Source organism: Salmo trutta, chromosome 26 (assembly GCF_901001165.1).
Source record: "Salmo trutta chromosome 26, fSalTru1.1, whole genome shotgun sequence".
Classification (NCBI taxonomy): Eukaryota; Metazoa; Chordata; class Actinopteri; order Salmoniformes; family Salmonidae; genus Salmo; species Salmo trutta.
Genome location: NC_042982.1, coordinates 5,548,762 through 5,573,326, shown reverse-complemented (window position 1 = coordinate 5,573,326; position 24,565 = coordinate 5,548,762). Strand labels below are relative to the sequence as shown.

The window sequence follows — 24,565 nt, the reverse complement described above, 5'->3', positions numbered from 1 at the left end:
TAGTTTTGACTGAAATCTACTTTAAAATCCATGGCAAGACCTGAAAATGGTTGCCTAGCAATGATGAACAACCAATTTGACAGAGCTTGAAGAATTCTGAAAATAATAATGGACAAGTGATTTCTCAATCCAGGTGTGGAAATGCTCCTTAAGTGAGTTGCTGATGAACATGAATGCAACATTTAAGGTAAGTTGTATTTCAGTAAAGACACAAAATGATGACACATGGATACAGAAATAATGTCAATGCTCATTTTTATTTGATGCTACTTTGAAATATCTATTTTCCAGAGAGAAGTGAAAAAGCAAAAACCCATTTAAGCCAATGTTGGAGAAACTGTAAAAAAAATAATCCATGATCGCATTTAAGACAATCGAGCAACCTCTTGGAAAATAAACTAATCACTAACAATAACTAAACTATTTACATGGAATTGTATGTTAAAATACCTGTAAATGTAGGGGCTTATTACAACAACAACAAAAAGCGATTTACAGCCAAACCTACAATAATCAGATTTAGGAACTAGTACTTATTCTGATCCAACCTGCTCTTAAGGAACCACAAGGTGTGCAAGCCTTTATTTAAGCCCAGTTCTACCAAACATGTTTCTACTAATAAGCTGATTAGTAGAATCTGATACAAAAGACAAGTACAAGAGCACAAAAAAAAATGATTGGATTTAAGTTGATGGGCCACTCTATAAAGGGCCACCAAATGAGCAGCAATGCTCCTCTGGGAGTAAACTCTGGATTTGGAAACTATAAGTGTTCCTGAGTAGATTGGACCCCCCCTTTTACTTTGACAGAATTTACAGATCATTTTGTATGGTGCAATATGTACATCCAATATGAAAAAAAGTATTGGATTTCAGTTGATGGGCCACTACAAGCAACGCTCCTCTGGGTGTGAACTCTGTGGATTTGGAAACTAGAAGTGCTCCTGATTAGAATGGACCCCCCTTTTACTGCGACACAATGTACAGATTATTTTGTACGGTGCAATAAATGATAGGAGCACACACACAAAAAACATTGTTGACCATTTAGGCTTGAACAAATAAAGAACAAACAAATAAATGAGATATCTTAGAAATATTTTGTATTATTCTTTGTATGATAACTAGTATATAATATATCGATAGTTGTGCACATTTGCCATCATTTTCGTTCTAATTACGAATTGACAAATTATACAGGACGGGACATTTATTGTGAAGAATTAAAACGATCCGTGATCCGGACGTACTTAGTTATTCTTGCCTGCTTCACAGCGGTGCGAGAACCAAAGCAGAGGAAAGAAAGCTTTTCTAGCTAATTGAAATACACGTTATCTGCTGTTGTTTCAGGTATGACACTATTCCGACAATTGAATATCTGCTTTTTTTTTGTTTGACATCTGTCAAAAGAGTCAAGTTTTGACCCGTGACTGACAAAGTACAGCGGGCTTGACAACTTACCTGGATCATGTGCAGTCCATCTGCTAGCCTAAAGTTAACTAGCTTGCCAGCGAAATACGACGCCTGCGACTGCTAGCTAGCTAGCTAGCTACTTGAGCGGAACCGGTGATTCACTGACAACTAGCTAGCTACATTATCAGCTTGCTTATTGAGTCATTATGCAATCGATTCTAGTTATCGAAAGCTAAGTGGCTAGCTAGCTATGTGCCCTTCCTTCAAATAACATCACTTTATTCGTGTGTTGTGATCTCGGTACATCATCACTTGACAGCTCGTTAATTAGCTAGCCAGTTACTAGCTAGCAATCTAACCAGCTATGTGACTAACTAGCATGTTACAGGTGTCCAGGTTACCACCACTTGACGATGACAGACCCTTTCCTACGCATCATCATAATGATGATAATAATAATGTCCTTACATTATGCAAAATCAAAGTGTAAGATGAAAGACGTCCATCTGTTGGCAGTCTGTCTATGCTGCCTTATTTCAGTCAAACAGTAAACATCGGCATTCAATCAGGACTCCACTGTGACACGTGCTCTACATTTGAAAAATGTAGGAGCACATAAAGATATTTAGGAGCAGAATTAAAAATATTTGAGGTATTACAGCAGCAATCCGCAGTTGAAACAATAACAAAGAATGGTTTCCGTCAAAGGTTGAGGGATGGGTCTGGAGAAATATAACCACACTCAAATGTATAGACAGAGCTATGGCTGCAAGGACAGACCAGATATCAACATTATAGTTTTAGCCATGTTTTGAGGCTATACAGAGTTTGTTTACATTTACTCTGTTTACAAACATTGGAAAAACAAGCTATATTTTGCCTTCTGATGGGGTTAGACAGTCGAACTAAGCTCATGGGGCATTATGTTATACTTTTCAAGAATCAATGGGTTTATATAATACATTTTATATGTTAAAACACAGGGTTTAGGAGCACCAGTAAAAAAAAAAAAACATTTTTAAGATTGAGATATAGCCTATATGATCCTAGCTGCTTTTGAAGCTTATCCCCCAAAGAAGTTCTCCCTTTACCTTTCTTTCGGTGCCACTACATTTGCATGCTACTGAGGCTGTGGGCAGAAGGACAGCAAAGAATTCAATACAACAATTATTACCTGGGGGATTTTAAAAAAATTCTTGGGGCACTGGTGCTACCAAAATTCCAGGTAGCACAGCAAAATATTTGGGATCTTATTCCCCCAAAATGGTAGCACTGTAGAGCCCTGTCCATAAGCTAACCAGTCAGTCTGTGGTTCACAAATGAACATTGAGTTTCTGTTATTCCTCTGGCCTGAATGAAAATGCGTACTGTCTGGGTTTAGCCTAGGGGTACCAGTCTGTTTTTAGTTCTCATTCCACTCCTTGGCACAGAGTAGCATATAAGGAGTGGATCGTTAGCAAACAGGTTCGGGATTTCAGAGTCTGGGTTCCCGTGCATCCCCTGATTGCCCTCACAGACCAACACACTTGAAACAACTTCTATAGATTTGTTTGAACTCACCTAGTCCAGTGTTCCATACCACAGTGTACCTCTCTGTCTAGGCTGGTGCCAGCAGTTGTTGATGGAGTCTATGCTCCAGTGAGATGACTGACCAGGGCAACAACAACCAAAACATCTCCCGCAACCCCTTCGCTGCCCTTTTCAGCTCCCTCGCCGACGCCAAGCAGTTTGCATCAGGCCAGAAACCACCTTCGCACCATGGCGAACCTCCCTGTGAGTTACCCTCCCAAGGAGGAGTTACAGGGCACGCAAGCTTTTGCTCCAGCCCAGCTCTAGCCCACATGACCTGACTAATCGGCTGCATGATTAGCTCAATTGGTGGTGTTTTAGTGCTGGGTTGGAATAAAGGCCTGCAAACCACGTGGCCACTCCAGCTCTAATGGTTCACTGTGCTACTTATATAGGCTATAGCCTGTCAGTATAACTTAAACATCACTGATATGATGCAGCACGCTCACTGGCTTGACGTTTGACAATGGCCTCATACGGTTTCTTATATTTGCTGGCTTATCTCGTATTGCAGCGGAGGACTCGGAGGGAAGTCAGTCCGAGTCGGAGAACTCGGACAGCATCGAGGACAATGACGACTCGGTGGCCGAGATCAGCCGCTCCTTCCTGTCGCGGCAGGAGCTGTGCGAACAGCTCAACATCAACCACATGATCCAGAGGATCTTCCTCATCACCTTGGACAACAGTGAGTGCAGGGAGTTAGATAGGAGCGTATTAGGGCTTTTACACCGTGTTTCTCCTTCATTTAGGACTCCTTTTTCCATTGGAGTGGCAGCGTGATGCCACTTGTCCCTTCTAGTTTACTGAATCTTGTTGTCATGTAAACAACCCTTAATGTTGCCTGGCTGGGTCTATATGATATACCGTAGTGGTATGAACTAAAGCAAATCAGTCTGTTTCCCAGGCAACCCTTTGTGTGCCCATACACAAGCTATGGCTTGATTAATTGCCCATCAACATCCCCCTGTTTTAATGACCAGGCCCCCATTCTGACTGCCTTCTTTATTCCCCTCTGTTTTCTGTTGATCCGAGGTGCTGTATTGAGGCATGGTCAATGTGTAATTTACAGCTTTCTTCAACTCCTTCTTCAACTCAAGGGAATTCAGTACAACCATTCTTCCTGCCGGTCTTTTCTTCACGCCGTCACTGTGTGTACTAGATTAGACAGAGAGTGATCTGCTTGGCATCAGCCAACTGGCTGACTCAGAGGCTGTGTCATCAAGGGAGTCTACAGGTCCCAGATTACTGTCCACTGTCTCCTCTTTTCCCGCTCATCATCCCTCACTGACTGGCAGGAAAGTGCCCAGATGACGGAGCCCCTGTCTGTCCATTTCTAGTGTAAATCTAATCTGTTCGTGCTCTTTGGTGCTGCTGGACCGCTGGCCTCTTTTAGGATTCCATTTCAGGGCCATCCAGTGAACAGTAAATGACTCACCCCAGTTCAATACTCATAAACTAGATGCTGGAATGAGTCATGAATGACCGTGTTTGCTCTAAGTGAAAAGTAAAACATGAACTATTGTTTGACCTCAGGTGACCCCAGTCTGAGAGGAGGCAATGGGATTCCTCCACGCTGTGTGTTCCTGGAGGAAATGGCCGCTGAGATGGACGGTCAAGACTGGCTGGACATGGACAACATCGAGCAGGTACAGTAGGATTGAACATTGGTAATGGTGGTGGCGAACTGTTCGCTGGTCAGCTCAGTTGACCTCTATGCCATAAGATCCACATGTACTGTATCCTCTTCTCATACCGATTTCCTCGCTGGCTTGAAGTTTCAAGGGCTATTAAATATACAGTGCATCGTCTACTCTAAGAAGATGGAATAGTGAAAAATTCATAGCGAACAAAGTTCATAGAGTGGAGCAGAGATCAGTAAGTGAGTACGTGAAGTTCATAGCACAGAATGTTGGCTAAGTTTTCTTTTTCTTTTCTTTTTTATATATATATTTTTTTATATCAGGCACTCTTCAACAGACTACTGATGCTGGAGCCAGGAAACCACCTCATCTACATGACCTCGTGTAATGCTGTGAATCTCTCCGCCGACCGAGACGCCGGGGACAAGTCCGCCATACCGTTCCTCTACGCCTGCTACCAGAGAGCCAAGGAAGAGGTGGGGTCACATACGCGGCTCTCCCTCTCGTTCCTAATTTCTTTCTCCACGAATTCCCAGCTATAATTCAGTCAGGAAAAGTGTGCTGCATAGGACAATTTTAAAAGGCAAACGAGGACTATACAAAACATTAGGAGCACCTGCTCTTTCCATGACTTGCCAGGTGAATCCAGGTGAAAGCTATGATCCCTTATTGATGTCACTTGTTAAATCCACTTCAATCGGTGTAGATGAAGGGGAGGAGACAGGTTAAAGATGGATATTTAAGCCTTGAGACAATTAGGACACGGATTGTGTATGTGTGTCATTCAGAGGGTCAATGGGCAAGACACAAGATTGAAGTGCCTTCAAATGGGGTATGGTAGTAGGTGCCAGGCACACCGCGGTTGTGTGTGTCAAGAACTGCAACGCTGCTGGGTTTTTCATGCTCAACAGTTTCCCATGTGTATCAAGAATGGTCTGTCACCCAAAGGACATCAAACCAACTTGACACAACTGTGGGAAGCATTGGAGTCAACATGGGCCAGCATCCCTGTGGAAGGCTTTCGACACCTTGTAGAGTCCATGCCCTGACGAATTAAGGCTGTTCTGAGGGCAAAAGGTGGGAGGTGCAACTCAATATGAGAAAAGTGTTCCTAATGTTTTGTACACTGTGTCTAAACCATGCTGCATGGGACAATGTAAAGCGAAGTAGTGTGAAAAGATTAATAGTCTTACTGAACAAAAATGAATGACCTGTCTAAGGTTAAATGTGCTGTTTTATTTCTAGATCATTTCAGTCTGCATATAGGCTAAATAAAGCGTGTTTAGCTTGTGCTCCGTTGCTGACAATGATGTGACAAGTTCTTAACCTCCCTGCTCCCTCCTGACATTACACACCCCCAGGTCACCAAAGTACCAGAGAAGCTGCTGTCGTACGCGGTGCGCTGTAAGAACCTGACGGTGTCCAACACACGCACGGTCCTGCTCACCCCCGAGATCTACATCAGACAGAACGTGTACGAGCAGCTACTGGATTTGCTGCTAGAGGGAGTCGGCGGAGCCCGTGAGTCCATTCAATTATTAAAGCCCCCCCCCCCCCCCCCCCCCCCCCCCCGACTGTCTGAGGATCCCGGTTCTGTTCCATCTCAGTAGCCAAAGAAAGTGGTGTTTGCTGCTCAGGTATCAACTGTTGAGGCCTCCCAAGACAGGATGTGCTGTAACTTAGTCTAGTCTGCACCCGCTGATGAAAGAACTGGTTTAGACTGGTTTGAACTTGTCTATCTGTATTTATTAGGGCATAATATCCTCACTTTGCTGTGTTGTTGTATAAAGTCTTGATGATGTTGCGTGTGGTTTGTGTCCAGAAAAGGGTGGTGGGAAAGATGCCTGTACAATACAGAAAATATATTTACCGAACTGTTTAGCCTATATATACAGGTGACTTGTTTCTGCTATATCTACCTAAGCCCTTTTTTGAGCCAGGAAAAACCCTGTACACGTCTGGTTCTGTAAAGTACAGCATCTTTTCTGCATTATACAGGGCTATAATACCGGGTTTTTACTTATCTACACCTAAGCCCCTTTTTGAGCCAAGAAAAAACCTAACATTTTGTGTGCTTTCTGTTGTGCGTTGCAGAGCTGGAGGAGGTGGTGGAGTTCGTGGAGGAGGTGATCGCTGGCCTGTTAGCTGACCAGGAGGTGCGCACCTTCAGCGAGGTGATCGTGCCCGTGCTCGATATCTTCCAAGGCCGTGTGAAAGACTTTGATCTCTGCCAGCTGCTGCTCTTCTCCTACCTGGACCTGCTCCTCTACTTCAGCCGCCAAAAAGATATCGCTAGGGTCAGGGGCCGTAATGCATCGTCATTCCTTGGACTGTGTTGTACAACCATGATTATTACTTGATTATATTCTATAGTATTCTAATGTATTCTATTCATAACAAGATTCTTATTATTATTATTATTATTTTTACAACAGCTACATTCATATGTCTGAGATGGATAACCTTGATCTCAAAAGTAGTTTACTCTTTGTTAATGTACTTCAAATTGTCTTCCTCCAGGTATTGGTGGAGCACATCCAACCCAAAGATCCCAACAATGGGCTTCAGTATCAGAAGACCCTCCTTGGCACTGTGTTGAGTATCTCTTGCCTGCTGAAGACCCCGGGGGTGGTGGAGGGTCACGGCTTCTTCCTCAACCCCTCACGCTCCAGTCCACAGGAAATGAAGGTGCAGGAGTCCAACATACACCAGGTAAGGGCACTAGAGTCTTTGGTCAAAGGTAGTGCACTATATATAGGGAATAGAGTGTTATTTGGGACGGACCCCTAACCTTATCGTCTTCTGTGTCTCCAGAACCCCACTTAGGCCTACGTCTAGCTTACTGCCAATGGTCAGACACTAGCTTAGTCTAAGCTACACAATGTGTAGAATAGCAGGAAATTTGCTTTAAAACTGCAAAAACAATTATTCACCTCATAGCAAAATGTGTAGAACCTTTGAAATTGCAACATTTTCTCTCTACCCCATGGCAAAATTTGTAGAATTTCATGTAATTAGTTTTAAAACGGCAACATTTTCTCTACACTGCATGCCAAAATGTAAAGAATTGCTGAAAATGTTACTTTAACAATGCATAATAATTATGCAATTATCCACTGCCAAGAAGGCAGGCACCAAAATGTTTTGTTCCACCCCAAAAGGCTAGAGGCACTTCTGCCTGATGAGTTTCCCTGAGGTTTTCCTGAACTTTCCAATACCTTTACCATATTTAAAGCTGCAGTATGTAACTTTTTGGGGTATCCAACAAAATTCACATAGAAATGTAAGTTATAGATCTGTCATTCGCGTTGAAAGCAAGTCTAAGAAGCAGTAGATCTGTTCTATGTGCGCTATTTCTATGCTTCCAGTCTTAAATTTCATTTTTGCGTCTTTTGGTTTTGTTCACCAGCTGAAAATACAATATTTTTGGTTATGGTAAATATATTCCACAGCGGTTTAGATGATACAATGATTCGCTACACTATACTTGCTTGTTTTGTCACACAAACTGAAATGAGGCGAACTGGTGGAGGGATTTCTGCATGGTGCATCTTTAAGTCGTTTGAAACATATTCAAGTTATTAACCTTATGAACATAGCCATAAAGTTTGAGCACCCCTGTTCTAAATACCACTTCAATAGGTTTCAGACAATAACAGGGTATCATAGCAGTCAGGGGTATTTTTCTAATCTGAATTAAACAAGAAATGTCGTGCTGAAATGATCCACTGACAACATAACATGGGGCTTTGTCCAGAGAGTTCACCACAAGATCTTATAAACACACCAGTAGAACAACAAGTGTAGGTTACAGTGTTGTTAAGTGATCACCTCCCGTGCCAGAGTATGTGAGTGGAGCTGGAGCGGAGTGTGCCTAATTTCACTGGAGTGCGCCACAACATTCCCAAAGGCTGGAGCATCGGCCTTCTTGCCCACTCCAATTTCGTTCCAGTAGAGAGCGCTTCAGTAGCGCTCACTTCACGAGCTCGGTGCATGCCCGACCCAGCATGCATTTGTAGTCTATTGGGTGCTGCTATAGCCCCTTGCTTTAGCTACTGTCATGGAGTTTGCTAAATATTTTCATAAAGGAACAGATAAAACACACAGGTGCAAAATCAAGGTGACTTACAAAGATGAGGAGCAAGAGAGGGAGTGCGGTGATGTAGTGTCCACAACTAAAGAATTGTGATGGTGTACTTACTACGTGCACATGCTAAAATAAAGGAACGAGGTGGGTAGGTAACTAAGTGTGTCATTGTAGCAAAGTATTTATAAAGTAAAAATCTTATCTCTGAAGTTCTCTTCATTTTTGTTCTATTATCTATACAATAGGCCATAATTGATTTTGGTCCAATAGGCCTAGCATATTCCTACTTTCAAGGAGCTTTCCGTTTTTGATTGGGTTATTTATGCTTAAAAACCTTTAGGCCTACCTATTAAGGCTGTCCCGGACAAATAACAATCTTGATTGACCGAAAGTCGTTTGTTCTTTCGACCAATCAATTGAGCACACCCTATGTGTTTTAATAAAATCAAATATGTGCATTGAGCTTGTCTGATGCTTTAAGCTTACAGTTTGATGCCTCGACGGTGCCAGAGATCTAGATAACCAGAATGAAAAAAAACTTCACCTGACCCAACTATTCTCCTTCCGCTCCTGCTGGCTTTGCCGGTAATAGGCTACACAAGGAGTCGGCAACCTTTCTCATGTGGAATGCCAACTTATCTTACAATTTGTACCGATCTGCGTGCCAGGTATGGTTTTCATATGCACATTTTCATTAAACAGTTTAATTTAATTTATAACGTCTTGATATCTCAAATTCATTATCATGCGGTCAATCAAAATTCTATCTCAATCTAAATGAAAATGATGCAAACCTAAAAAGTTACTTCTATAGCAATTGCCAACTATGTAAAAATAACCTACATAAAGCCAACAAATAAAACATTGCAGCCTGCAGGTAGAAAATATCCTATGAATCACATTGGCTACACATGGCCTGTCTGCAACGAACTTGAACGTTGGGTCCGGCACAAAGACTGTGTTAGCGAACTTGCAACATTGTATAAAATATTCTGGGCCCTCAGTTTTCAGTGCCAGTTAGATCAGGACAGACACAGCTGTAGGCTATTTGCGCAAGGGATAGGAAGCAGTGCTTGACTTGGGCAGGAGCTCACTGGAGCTGAGTACCGGCACCTCAAACCCTGTTAGTCTTACAGAATATTAGCTTCAAAGTATTGTGGAGCTCCTGCACATACATTTAAACAGTACCAGCCCAAAACCCAAAATGAGTACCGGAACCTATTTCAGTCCAAGTCGAGCACTGATAAGAAGCCTATTTTATGATGTTTCCACTGGGCCAGAGCATAAAATGTTTCCCTTTCATTCTAAGTGGTCATCGAAAGGGAGAGAGCTGGAAAGATTTTTCAAATACAGTACATTGAGGAACTATTTACATCAATGGATGTAAAAACAGACTTTGTTTGCTTGCTGTTTGAGGTGAAGAAAACATGACTTTGAGAAGCTCCACAGGTCATTAGTGGTGGTGCATTAAGCCAATCAGAAATACTATCAGATCCCCAAATGGGCACATTTATATGCTTACATTTGCGCGCAGGCCAGGTAGCCTCGTAAATGGAATTAAATAAACCAAAACTTGTTTCTCACAAGTGTAGCATAGGTTGTGCACTCTGCAAACAATGTGTCCACTCAGACAATGAGAACAGGAAGACTGGAACAATATTGAATGCATTAAAAGAAATGACTGTAACCGAAGTAACAAACATTGTAGATTAGGAATTAACGGTAAATGTACAACTGGTGAAATATGTAATGGGTCTTCATAGACACTAACAATCAAACGCAAACAATTCACACAATGAAGTTATGAAACAATACTGTGCACAAATTGGCGGGATTGAGTGCATTCTGGAGAGAGAAGTGCATCTGGGCACATGGTCAATCCAACGTCTAGTGATATGGCCTCAGAAGAAGTCAGGGCAACAATGGCCTCAGCACAAGTCAGTGGATTCATACTTCTTGCGCTTTGCGGAGCAGTGCAGAGCTGTTGTCAAGGAAGTGAGTTTGTGTTTATACAGGATGTACCGCCCCCACCTACCGTCAACCAATCATGTCAATGCGGTGCTATACAGAGCCCTCCGCATTGTTACAACATTTGGGAGGCGCATGTCGATGTACAGAGCTCGATTTGGCTTCCTCATACCTCTGGAGGCTCCGCAATTGCGTCACACCCTCCATATGGAACATCGGACCACATTTTAGAATCAAGCATAAATTGGCTTTTAGCCTAGGCCTCCGCAATGGATTAGATCACTGAGATGGGTGCAAATATACAGTACCAGTTTAAAGTTTGGACACACCTACTCATTCAAGGGTTTCTTTATTTTTACTATTTTCTACATTGTAGAATAATAGTGAAGACATCAAAACTATGAAATAACACACACATAGAATCATGTAGTAACCAAAAAAGTGTTAAACAAATCAAAATATATTTGAGATTCTTCAAAGTAGCCACCCTTTGCCTTGACAGCTTTACACACTATTAGCATTCTCTCAACAAGCTAAATGAGGAATGCTTTTCCAACAGTCTTGAACGAGTTCCCACATATGCCGAGCACTTGTTGGCTGCTTTTCCTTCACTCCGAAGTCCAACTCATCCCAAACCATCTCAATTGGGTTGAGGTCAGGTGATTGTGAAGGCCAGGTCATCTGATGCAGCACTCCGTCACTCTCCTTCTTGGTCAAGTAGCCCTTACACAGCCTGGAGGTGTGTTTTGGGTCATTGTCCTGTTGAAAAACAAATGATAGTCCCACTAAGCACAAACCAGATGGGATGGTGTGTTGCTGCAGAATGCTGTGGTAGTCATGCTGGTTAAGTGTGCCTTGAATTCTAAATAAATCAGAGACATTGTCACCGGGAAAGCACCCCCACGCCATCACACCACCACCTCCATGCTTCACGGGGGGAACCACACATGCAGAGATCATCAGTTCACTTACTCTGCATCTCACAAAGACATGGCGGTTGGATCCAAAAATCTCAAATTTGGACTCATCGGACCAAAGGACAGATTTCCAAAGGTCTAATGTCCATTGCTCGTGTTTCTTAGCCCAAGCAAGTTTCTTCTTCTTATTGGTGTCCTTTTAATAGTGGTTTCTTTGCGGCAATTCGACCGTGAAGGCCTGATTCACGCAGTCTCCTCTGAACAGTTGATGTTGAGATGTGTCTGTTACTTGAACTCTGTGAAGCATTTATTTGGGCTGCAATTTCTGAGGCTGTTAACTCTAATGAACTTTTATACTGCAGCAGAGGTAACTGGGTCTTCCTTTCCTGTGGTGCTCCTCATGAGACAGTTTCATTATAGCGCTTGATGGTTTTTGCGACTGCACAATTTTCCGGACTGACTGAGCTTCATGTCTTAAAGTAATGATCAACTGTCATTTCTCTTTGCTTATTTGAGCTGTTCTTGCCATAATATGGACTTGGTCTTTTACCAAATAGGGCTATCTTTTGTATACCCCCCATACCTTGTCACAACACAACTGATTGGCTCAAACACATTCAGAAGGAAAGAAATTCCACAAATTAACTTTTACCAAGACACACCTAGAAAATAGTCAAAATAAAGAGAAACCCTTGAATAAGTAAGTGTGTCCAAACTTTTGACTGGCACTGTGTGTGTATAGAAGGCATTTTTTTTGTTTAATATGTATTTAATTCTAAGTAAGTCACAGCCTATATATGCAATTTATAGACTTATGGTATAATACAAACAAAATGTTTTTTAAATGCTGAGTGCTTTATGTCCCTATCAGCGTTTGTGTCGCACTCGCAAGTGCTTCACAATGTATTTCTTTGTAGGCTATAGCCTTGAAATAATATAGGGATTTTAATAAATGTAGCGAATTTGGATCAGCATTTTTTTTTTTTTTTTTTTTTTTCTGTGAGCGCAGAGCCATTTTTAGCGGAGCGGTTGGAAAAGACTTGGAGTGCCGGTGAGTGATGAGTGGGATTTCAGACCGCTCAACTCCGCTCACATACACTGCTCCCATCTACTTATTGACATATCCTATCCTGTCCTCCTTTCGTCCCAGTTCATGGGCCAGTTCCATGACAAGCTGCACCAGCTCCTGAAGAACCTGCTGCAGCAGTCGGGTGAGACGCGCCACCTGTTGCTCTCCTGGCTGGGCGGCTGCCTGCAGGCCAACGCCGGGCGCACCAAGATCTGGGCCAACCAGATGCCCGAGATCTTCTTCCAGATGTACGCCTCAGACGCCTTCTTCCTCAATCTGGGCGCCGCGCTGCTCAAGCTGTGCCAGCCCTTCTGCCGGCCCCGCTCGCCCAAGCTTCTCACCTTCAACCCCACCTACTGCGCCCTCAAGGAGCTCAGCGAGGAGGAGCGGCGCAACCGCAACGTGCATGCCAGAGGTTTGTCTGCATGTTTGTATGTGCTCTCTTGTATATGCGTGCATGTGGGTATGGATCATTGGATGTCCTTTTTACATAGCTGATTCTCTATTTTATGTTAGTAAATATGAACCTATCCTCATTTTCTCATTGATCATTAGGTCTGGACAAAGAGACGTGTCTTGTCCCCCTTCCCCCCCAGCAGTCGGTGGAGTACGCCCAGTCGTACAGCCTCCTCACTGAGAACCTCATCCTCACCCAGATGACCCTTCACCTGGGCTTCCACAGGTAACTAACTGGCAACGTTACGGAACATTTAGATATAATTAAAATGATAGGATAGATATGAGTGTCTTTCAAGTAGAATAGGGAATCATGTCCGGTCTATTCAATGCATTTCTATCTGCAAATATGGGAACATATCTCCTCACTGAATTATGCCCCTGACCTAGCAATGCTGTATCCATATGATGAACATTAGTATATTACTTGGTTTTGGGTTTGTGCATGAAGAAAGTTCTACTTACCATGTTAGTACACAATACTTGTGGTGCTGTTTTTCTGACCTAGATTAACCTGGTCCCACCTAGTCAACAGCCAGTGGAATCGCGTGGCGCGAAATACAAATACCTCAAAAATGCTATAACTTCAATTTCTCAAACATATGACTATTTTACACCATTTTAAAGACAAGACTCTCGTTAATCTAACCACATTGTCCGATTTCAAAAAGGCTTTACAGCGAAAGCAAAACATTAGATTATGTCAGGAGAGTACCCTGCCAAAAATAATCACACAGCCATTTTCAAAGCAAGCATATATGTCACAAAAACCAAAACCACAGCTAAATGCAGCACTAACCTTTGATGGTCTTCATCAGATGACACTCCTAGGACATTATGTTATACAATACATGCATGTTTTGTTCAATCAAGTTCATATTTATATCAAAAAACAGCTTTTTACATTAGCATGTGATGTTCAGAACTAGAATACCCACCGCAAACTTCCAGTGAATTTACTAAATTTCTCATGATAAACGTTCACAAAATACATAACAATTATTTTAAGAATTATAGATACAGAACTCCTTTATGCAATCGCGGTGTCAGATTTTAAAATAGCTTTTCGGCGAAAGCACATTTTGCAATATTCTGAGTACATAGCCCGGCCATCATGGCTAGCTATTTTGACACCCACCAAGTTTGGGGCTCACCAAACTCAGAATTACAATTAGAAAAATTGGATTACCTTTGCTGTTCTTCGTCAGAATGCACACCCAGGACTTCTACTTCAACAACAAATGTTGTTTTGGTTCCAAATAATCCATAGTTATATTCAAATAGCTCCATTTTGTTCGTGCTTTCAGGTCACTATCTGAAGGGTGACGCGCGAGCGCATTTCGTGACAAAAAAATTCAAAATATTCCATTACCGTACTTCGAAGCATGTCAAATGCTGTTTAAAATCAATTTTTATGCGATTTTTCTCGTAAAATAGCAATAATATTCCAACCGGGCGACGTTGTATTCATTCAAAGGCTGAAAGAAAAAAATGGAGAATTCTCATGAACGCGCATCTCCAGTGTGGCTGTCCCCAGGCTGACCACTCACAAATTCTCCTGCTGTTCTTCGCCCAGAGACAGCAGACACCCCATTCCACTTTCTGGCGCCTTCTGAGAGCCAAAGGAAGCCTTAGAAAATGTCACGTTACAGCAGAGATGCTGTATTTTTGATAGAGCTGCAACAGAAGGACAACAAATTGTCAGACAGGGCACTTCCTGTATGGAATCTTCTCAGGTTTTGGCCTGCCATATGAGTTCTGTTATACTCGCAGACACCATTCAAACCGTTTTAGAAACTTTAGAGTGTTTTCTATCCAAATCTACTAATTATATGCATATTCTCGTTTCTGGGCAAGAGTAATAACCAGTTTAAATCGGGTACGTTTTTTTATCCGGCCGTGCAAATACTGCCCTCTAGCCCCAACAGGTTAAGCCTGTTCCTTGACACACAAACTTCTCAGTGGAGGTTCTCCATTAAGCATGGGTTTAAGTCCAGGAGTAGGCTCGATCTGTGCCCGGGGACATGTTACCTGTTATCGTTCATAACAGCTGAGCCGTATGTACTGTATCTAACGTTGTGAAATGGACCTTTCAATTGTTCACTGACATATGGTTAAGAAAGTTGTATTGTGTCTTCTTGCTTCTCCCTAGACTCCACGAGCAGATGGTGAAGATGAACCAGTCGCTCCACCGGCTGCAGGGTACGTGGCGGGAGGCCCAGCTCACGGGCGGCCCGGCGGCCGAGCAGCTTCGCGAGCAATTTGAGCGCCTCATGACGGTCTACCTGTCGACCAAGGCAGCAGCCACCCAGCCGGGCATGCTGCAGTGCTGCCTCAACCTGCAGGCGTCCAGCGCCACACTCCTGGTTCAACTGGGCCTCAGCAACCAGGGGCCCGAGCACGCCCAGCTCTCCTTCCCTCTGCCACCGCTACATAACAGCCTGCTCTGTCACATGCCAGGTAGCTACCCCTCCCTCCCGCTTTGTCATTTATACTTTTTTCTTCTTTTGTTTTGCGACTTAGTCAGAGTATTTAACTAAGGTAGGAAAGACAACCAAGTATCACAGTCATTGCAGGTAAAGCTTTCCGTCAACCATGCTTGTTTACTTACTTACTTAGACCAATCGCCCCATGAGTAGCAAAGGCCATCAACAACTCAACTTTTGGTGGTCATTTCAATGTTGCGCCATCAAGCTTGACATAACGTTTTCGGTCATTTGACAGGTTCTCTTATGCTGACTTGCAGTCAGTGCGTACAGTAGAGGTGCTAAATCAGAGGTCTTCAACCAGGTGTGCCGTAAATGGCTTCCTAATCTTGATAATTGTTTTGAACACTCACTTGTAAACATGACCTGTGGAGTGGGAGCACCAGTGCCGCTCAGATAATACATTGAATGGCACATGGTTTTATCTGTATCGTGGTTTCAAGTCCAGTTCGCTCACGCTGTTGTTACATTTGTATCATTTTACTTTGCCTGTGAGAACCATTAGGCTTAGCTGTACCACAGCCTCTGCCATAGAAACATACGGAACATGGCTCTGTGGCTGTGGTTGCACCTTTACAATGCAGAAACCGGCTCGTCTCTAGCTCAAACCTTTCACAACTTAAGACCTATTTTAAGAGCTTTTTTTTTTTCTTTTTCTGCACAGATTGCGGGACCCTCTTAAATGGGTACACACAAATGAGTCATGAGTAAGGTACTATACTAATTAATAGGGACATTTTAGGTGTGCCACAGAATTGTTTTATCCCATCAAGATGTGACACGGTTCATAAAAGGTTGGGAACCACTGTGCTAAATAACAGCAAAAATAAATAATAATTTGCTCAATGACAGGGCTATAGAAGAGTTGTGAGAGAATAACACAAGTAGAGAGCAGAGGAGGCTGGCGGGAGTAGCTATAGGAGGACGGGCTCATTGTTATTGCTGGAATTGAATTAATGGTAACACCAAACACATCAAACACACGGAAACAACGTTTTTGACTCCATTCCAGCCATTAAAAAGAGTCCGTCCTCATGTAGCCCCTCCCACCAGCCTCCTCTGGGAGAGAGTTTATTAAGACTACTAAGAGGGGTTGGTTATCAAAAGGATTCTTGTACGTCTGCAGAGTTCTTTGCGGAGAACTTGGGAGATTTCTTTGTCTTCCTCCGCCGCTTTGCCGACGAGGTCCTGGAGTCTTCTGCCGAGAGCTTGGAGCAGGTCCTCAACTTCATCACTGTGTTCATGGGAAACGTGGAGAGGTAGGGGAAAGAGGGGGAGGCATTGAGTTCACCCGTGCGCACACACAGTACCAGGCCAAATGTTTGTGCATAATATTCATGTATCCTGGTACATACACTACTGTTCAAAATGTTGGGGTAATTTATACATTTCCTTGTTTTTTTTCAAGAAAAACTCATTTTTGATCCATTAAAATAACATGAAATTGATCAGAAATACAGTGTAGACATTGTTAATGTTGTAAATGATTATTGTAGCTTGAAACGGCAGATTTTTTTATGGAATATCTACATAGGCGTACAGAGGCCCATTATCAGCAACCATCACTCCTGTGTTCCAATGGCATGTTGTGTTAGCTAATCCAAGTTTATCATTTTAAAAGGCTAACTGATCATGAGAAACCCTTTTGCAATTATGTTAGCCCAGCTGAAAACTGTTATCCTGATTTAAAGAAGCAATAAAACTGTCCTTCTTTAGACTAGTTGAGTGTCTGGAGCATCAGCATTTGTGGGTTCGATTACAGGCTCAAAATGGCCAGAAACAAAGAACTTTCTTCTGAAACTCATCAGTCTATTCTTGTTCTGAGAAATGAAGGCTATTCCATGCAAGAAATTGCTAAGAAACTGAAGAACTCATACAACGCTGTGTACTACCCCTTTCACAGAACAGCGCAAACTGGCTCTAACCAGAATAGAAAGAGTGGGAGGCCCCGGTGCACAACTGAGCAAGAGGACAAGTACATTAGAGTGTCTAGTTTGAGAAACAGACGCCTCACAAGTCCTCAACTGGCAGCTTCATTAAATAGTACCCGCAAAACACCAGTCTAAACGTCAACAGTGAAGAGGCGACTCCGGGATGCTGGCCTTCTAAGCAGAGTTGCAAAGAAAAAGCCATATCTCAGACTGGCCAATAAAAAGAAAAGGTTAAGATGGGCAAAAGAACAGACACTGGACAGAGGACGATTAGGGGAAAAAAAAGGGTTATGGACAGACAAATCTAAGTTTGAGGTGTACGAATCACAAAGAAGAACATTTATGAGACGCAAAAGAAATGAAAAGATGCTAGAGCAGTGCTTGACGCCATCTGTCAAGCATGGTGGAGGCTATTTGATGGTCTGGGGGTGCTTTGGTTATGGTAAAGTGGGAGATTTGTACAGGGTAAAAGGGATCTTGAAGAAGGAAGGCTATCACTCCATTTTGCAACGCCATGCCATACCCTGTGGACGGCGCTTAATTGGAGCCAATTTCCACCTACAACAGGACAATGACCCAAAGCACGGCTCCAAACTATGCATTAACTATTTAGGGAAGAAGCAGTCAGCTGGTATTCTGTCTATAATGGAGTGGCCAGCACAGTAACATCTTAACCCTATTGAGCTGTTGTGGGAGCAGCTTGACCGTATGGTACGTAAGAAGTGCCCATCAAGCCAATCCAACTTGTGGGAGGTGCTTCAGGAAGCATGGGGTGAAATCTCTTCAGATTTACCTCAACAAATTGACAACTAGAATGCCAAAGGTCTGCAAGGCTGTAATTGCTGCAAATGGAGGATTCTTTGACGAAAGCAAAGTTTGAAGGACAATATTATTTCAATTAAAAATCATTATTTATAACCTTGTCAAAGTCTTGACTATATTTCCTATTAATTTTGCAAGGACATTTCTAAGTGACCCAAAACATTTGAACGGTAGTGTACAATACCCTGAGGTCTGTTTATCTCAATTGTGGATCGCCATTGGCTGTTACAACAGTCACTCTTCTGGATGTGATATTCCTAAGGGGTTTATGCATCTGCCATTCGGACTCATCTATGTTCCTATTGTGTTACTCTTTACCCATGTACCCAGGATGAAGAACCCTCATTTGCGGGCGAAGCTGGCAGAGGTGCTGGAGGCGGTGATGCCCCACATGGAACCGGCATCGGCTGGCACAGCCCAGCCAATCATGTTCCAGCGTCAAAGGGTCTTTTGCTCCTACCACCATGCACCTCACCTGGCTGAGGCACTCATTGCTGTGTTTGTGGACATTGAGTTCACTGGTGGGTTAAGTGTGTGTGTGTGTGTGTGTGTGTGTGTGTGTGTGTGTGTGTGTGTGTGTGTGTGTGTGTGTGTGTGTGTGTGTGTGTGTGTGTGTGTGTGTGTGTGTGTGTCTTGCAAACATGCGTTTGTGTGTGTTAGAATCTAAACCTTTGTAATGAAGCTCAAGTGCATGCATGTGACTTGTATGTTATTGACTTTTCTCCTCAGGTGACCCTCACCAGTTTGAACAGAAGTTCAACTACAGGAGACCTATGTATCCCATCCTCAAGTACATGTGGGGGAAGGAGAGCTACAGAGAGAGCATTAAGGCAAGCTTGTTTCCCTTTTTTTCCTCAGTTATTTAGATGGTACCACATTTAGAGTAGTCCTTATTGAAGACCGCAGAAAACACACGGCTAGTGCTTTTCAGTTCTGCACCATAATGCCCCGAAATCCTTATGCGGAATGTCGTTTACTTCAGAGTCTTGCTGTTTATGCATCCGAGAACCTCGAGGCCATGAATCCTCCACTCTTCCTGCGGTATCTGAATCTCCTGATGAACGACGCCATCTTCCTACTCGACGAAGCTATACAGGTGAGAAACTGTCAGCGTTTCGCTCTCGTTTTATGAAAAGGACATTCCTAGTGTTGACTTATGTCCATCTCAGCAGTGGCTGATGACACTTTAAATCGGCGGACGGGCTCATTGTAATGCCTGGAATGGAATAAACGAACGGTATTAAGCACATGGTTTCTATTCGTTTTTATACCATTCCATTTCGATGAGTCGTCCTCACCTCACCAGCCTCTACTGATCTATCTTTTTATTCATTTTTGGGGACATAAAAGACTGTAAAAACAACATGCGCAAATCAGCTCCAATTGGTTTTCATTTTGGAAATCTGCTCCAAAGTATTCCCACGCATAATAGAGAGTTACCGTGTGTGATCGTGTACAAATGTAAGCAAGGTTTGAAATGATTATGTTTCAATAAAATATGTCTGTTTGGGCTTCTTGCAGTCAATTTGCAGTCTACAAATTATTTATTATGTTCCGGCCGCCTGACCATCCGCTCAAGAAGAAATTGGCCCTCGGCTGAGTTGTGTTTTCCCTTGTTTATCCGAAGATCCTACGTTTTAAACTATGTCAGATTTTCTCACTACTTCTGTCTGATCTGGTCCTTGTCTGTGGTAGTACCTGAGCAAGATTAAGCTTCTGCAGCTGGAGAAGGACCATGGCGAGTGGGAGGGCCTGGCTCCCGATGCCCTCAGGGAGAAGGAGTCCAGTTTGCAGATGTTGGGACAGCTGGCACGTTTCCATAACATCATGTCCAACGAGACCATCGGCACACTGGCTTTCCTCACATCGGGTTAGTTGGAGAGGGAGGATGAATGGATAACAATGAGTGGATAATGTCTTGGACATAGGTCTCTACCTAGAGCTACACAAACTATGGGTGTTTGTGTTTTTGTTTTTTTATACATCATTGTCCAAATCATTGAGCAGAACAGTCTGCCCTGTTAAAGGTAAATGGCAATACTTTATATTTGATGACACTGTGTTGTACACTGAGGATACAAAACATTAGGAACACCTTTCTCATATTGAGTTACACCCCCTTTTGCCCTCTGAACAGCCTCAATTTGTCAGGGTATGGACTCTACAAGATGTCTAACGCGTTCCACAGGGATGCTGGCCCATGTTGACTCCAATTCTTCCCACAGTTGTGTCAAGTTGGTTTGATGTCCTTTGGGTGACGGACCATTCTTGATACACATGGGAAACTGTTGAGTGTGAAAAACCCAGCAGCGTTGCAGTTCATTTATTTATTTTTTTACCCCTTTTTTTCTCCCCAATTTTGTGGTATCCAATTGGTAGTAGTTAGTCTTATCTCATTGCTAAAACTCCCGTATGGCCATGCGTTCTCCGAAACACAACCCAACCAAGCCACACTGCTTCTTGACACAACGCCCATCCAACCCGGAAGCCAGCCGCACCAATGTGTCGGAGGAAACACCGTACACCTGGCAACCTGGTCAGCGTGCACTGCGCCTGGCCCGCCACAGGAGTCGCTAGTGCGCGATGAGACAAGGATATCCCTGCCGGCCAAACCATCCCTAACCCGGATGACGCTGGGCCAATTGTGCGCCGCCCCATGGGCCTCCCAGTCGCGGCCGGCTGCGACAGAGCCTGGACTCGAACCCAGACTCTCTGGTGGCACAGCTAGCACTGCGATGCAGTGCCTTAGACCACTGCGCCACCCGGGAGGCTCAGCAGTTCTTCACACTCAAATTGGTGCACCTGGCACCTACTACCATAACCCGTTCAAAGGCACTTAAATATTTTGTCTTTCCCATTCACCCTCTGAATGGCACACATACACAATCCATGTCTCAATTGTCTCAAGGCTTAAAAATACTTATTTAACCTGTCTCCTCCCCTTCTTCTTCACTGATTGAAGTGGATTTAACAAGTGACATCAATAAAGGATCATAGCTTTCACCTGGATTCACCTGGTCGGTCTGTCATAGAAAGAGCAGGTGTTTTGTACACTCTGTATATATGAATATATTGAAACTCCTACTCGCTTCTCCCTCTCCATGATATCCCAGAGATCAAGGGTATTTTTGTGCACCCTTTCATGGCCGAGAGGATCATCTCCATGCTCAACCACTTCCTGCAGCACCTGGTTGGCCCCAAGATGGGCGCCCTGAAGGTGAAAGACTTCAGCGAGTTTGACTTCAAGCCTCAACAACTGGTCTCCGATATCTGCACCATCTACCTTAACCTGGGGTACGTTTCATAAAGGCAGTATTTCAAGGCTAATACAAGGCTCAGAAGTTTTTGGGGTTGAAATTCGCATGCTTTTTCCATCTGTACTTGTCGATCAAATATTTTGAGCATTTGCCTGGCGTGCCAGGTGGGTGGTGTTTGCATGTTTTGGATGGTTCAATTGTGCCAGGCAAGCATGGCTAAATTAGTTGAACCTTTTTTTTTAAAGTACAATTTGAATCCATGTGTGGCATATAAGGTAGCTATTTGGTTTCTAGTGACTCTAACAATGTCTGTTTTGTCTTCGACAGTGAAGAAGAGAATTTCTGTGCTACTGTCCCAAAAGACGGGCGCTCCTACTCTCCCACGCTCTTCTCTCAGACTGTCCGAGTCCTGAAGAAGATTAACAAGCCTGGAGAAATTATTGTTGGTTTCGGTCTCCTTGCTGACAAAATAAAGGTTAGATCTGTATAAAATCACCTTACACTGTACCACTATGCCATCTCCATACCATAACCCTAAATGAATAACTACTGCCTGTCTCCTGTCTTAGTCTCATGCAGACCGACAGCTGCAGGATGAGGAAACGTACGCGGACGCCCCAGACGACTTCCTGGACCCCATTATGTCCACACTGATGCTCGACCCTGTGCTGCTCCCCTCCTCCAATGTCACGGTTGATCGCTCAACCATAGCACGGCATTTACTCAGGTGAGGGATCCCTTAGGAGTAGTATGTCTACGTGCTGCTGGTTTATTCCAGGGACTGCATGCATCAAGCATCACAGAATAGGAGTGCTGATCTAGGATCAGGTCCCCCCTGTCCATGTAGTCTTATTCATTGTGATCTAAAAGGCAAAACTGGTCCTAAATCAGCAGTCTTACTATGAGTGGCTTGAAACATACAGCCCGAGATCAAGTTTTTTGTACGATATTGAGTATCAATTTTAATTTCCCTACAGTGATCAGACAGACCCGTTCAACCGCAGCCCCCTCACCATGGACCAGATCCGTCCCAACGAGGAGCTGAAGCAACAGATCTTACAGTGGCTGGCCCAGCATAAGCAGGAGCGGCTGCAGATGGGCCCTAGTGGCTAGCCCTGAGATCTTCTCAAACAAACTATGACTGTACCATACCTTCCCTCACCTCCTTACCGACAGTAGTATGCTCCACTTTGACTCATCCATGTGTGCTTGCCTTCAAGCTTCGGACTTCAAACCACGTGAGACACTGGTATCTCCTTCTCAAGCAGAGCACATCACTCAAATACCCTCACTGGTCAATGGAAGATCCCATGTCTCAAAAACTGTCAAGAGAGCAGGTAGTGGTGCAATTGAAAACCGAGTTGCACTGTTACATTCATGTGCCCTATGGTGGTTTTAGAATTCTGCCCCCTGCTTCAGAGAATATGCTGTTTACCATTAGTGGTTGCAGTCTGGTCAGAACCACTGGTCTAACTGGACATCAATCGTTTAGCAATTCCTAAATGATCATCAGCTCTGCCAAATGTTTTATATTTTATAAAAGTAAGCAAAGTATACTGAACTTGGACTTCAGAACAAGAAAATGTCATATGTCCTATTAATTGCCCCTTGTCTCTATAGTAACCATAAGGTCTATATGCACGATCCATCTACGAACCTAAACAAGATTATCTAACGTTATTTAGAATTTACAATTGAAATCATTTCTTATGCAAGCATGTAATAAAATGTGGGCAAACCAATCTTAATGTAAAGAATCGGTGCCTAAAACCACCAGCCTTGCTTTAATTTCATCGACCAGACATTTTTCAAGTTATTATTTTGTCTTTGTTGCATTTATGGTATGAAATGCGCTGGCAATGGATATGCCTTATATCCTAAACAAGAGATGGTATAGACAATGTAGGAGTTAGGGGGTCACTTGCTTTGGTTATTTACAAAGCAGTTTGTAACTTGTGCGAGTTGCTCTTGTTTGGAATTTGAGACTTAATTCAAAGTAAAGTGTGATTTGCTGAAGAAATTAGTAGAACGTGTGAAAGAATACCCATTTGATAGCATGCATTTGTATGTGGTATATCTACTAACTTGATGATTACCAGAGTGAAATTATAATGCAATATTTTAACTGTCAATGTATTTTGAATGTACAGTATGACTAATAAATAAAAAGCTTTGATGTTACAGTATCAGTCTTTTGCATTACTTCTTCCAGTAGCCTAATAACAGGCAATAACTCATGTATTTCCAATACTCATTCATTAAGTACTAAAGTTAACATAACATACTAATAATTGTATGGTGTATTAGGAACTGAACAAAGTTTTACCAAAGAACACTATCCAATTACGCTGAACAGAAATATAAACACAACATGCAAAGTGTTGGTCCCATGTTCAATGAGCACAAATATATTTACATCCCTGTTAGTGAGCATTTCTCCTTTGAATGTTCAATTCTCTACCATAAGCTGCCTCCAACGTAGTTTTAGAGAATTTGGCAGTACGTCCAACCGGCCTCACAGCCGCAGACCATGTGTAACCACGCCAGCCCAGGACCTCCACATCCGGCTTCTTCACCTGGGGAATGGTCTGAGACCAGCTATCCGGACAGCCGATGAAACTGGGTTTGCACAACCGAAGAATTTCTGCACAAACTGTCAAACTGTCTCAGGGAAGCTCATCTGTGTGCTTGTCGTCCTCACCAGGGTCTTGACTTGACTGCAGTTTGGCATCGTAACTGACTTCAGTGGGCTCACCTTTGATGGCCACTGGCACCCTGGATAAGCGTGCTCTTCGTGGATGAATCCAGGTTTCAACTGTACCGGGCGTACGAGTGGGCAAGCGGTTTGCTGATGTCAACGTTGTGAACAGAGTGTCCCATGGTGGCGGTGATGTAATGGTATGGGATGGCGTGAACTACAGACAATGAACACAATTGCATTTTATCAATAA

The 24,565-nt window shown here is 43.2% G+C and overlaps 1 protein-coding gene across 1 annotated transcript; it reads left to right on the top strand.

Moving 5' to 3' along the window:
• Nucleotides 1–1,261: 1,261 nt before the first annotated feature.
• On the top strand, nucleotides 1,262–23,798 carry ube4a (ubiquitination factor E4A (UFD2 homolog, yeast)). The gene is made up of 20 exons (XM_029714489.1): nucleotides 1,262–1,349; nucleotides 3,014–3,185; nucleotides 3,496–3,666; nucleotides 4,515–4,627; nucleotides 4,945–5,097; nucleotides 5,983–6,142; nucleotides 6,716–6,918; nucleotides 7,142–7,333; nucleotides 12,744–13,077; nucleotides 13,218–13,344; nucleotides 15,271–15,578; nucleotides 16,731–16,863; nucleotides 18,688–18,878; nucleotides 19,087–19,187; nucleotides 19,340–19,453; nucleotides 20,053–20,227; nucleotides 21,471–21,651; nucleotides 21,942–22,089; nucleotides 22,184–22,341; nucleotides 22,592–23,798. The coding sequence occupies exons 2-20, from the start codon at nucleotides 3,056–3,058 to the stop codon at nucleotides 22,725–22,727; spliced, it is 3,228 nt and encodes a 1,075-aa protein (XP_029570349.1). The 5' UTR covers nucleotides 1,262–1,349; nucleotides 3,014–3,055; the 3' UTR covers nucleotides 22,728–23,798.
• Nucleotides 23,799–24,565: the final 767 nt, after the last annotated feature.

Coding starts and splice junctions, on each gene's coding strand:
- ube4a (XM_029714489.1), top strand. CDS start 3,056: ATGACTGACCAGGGCAACAACAACCAAAACATCTCCCGCAACCCCTTC. Junction 13,078..13,217: donor CCGCAACGTGCATGCCAGAG/GTTTGTCTGCAT, acceptor ATTGATCATTAG/GTCTGGACAAAGAGACGTGT. Junction 18,879..19,086: donor TGTGGACATTGAGTTCACTG/GTGGGTTAAGTG, acceptor TTTTCTCCTCAG/GTGACCCTCACCAGTTTGAA.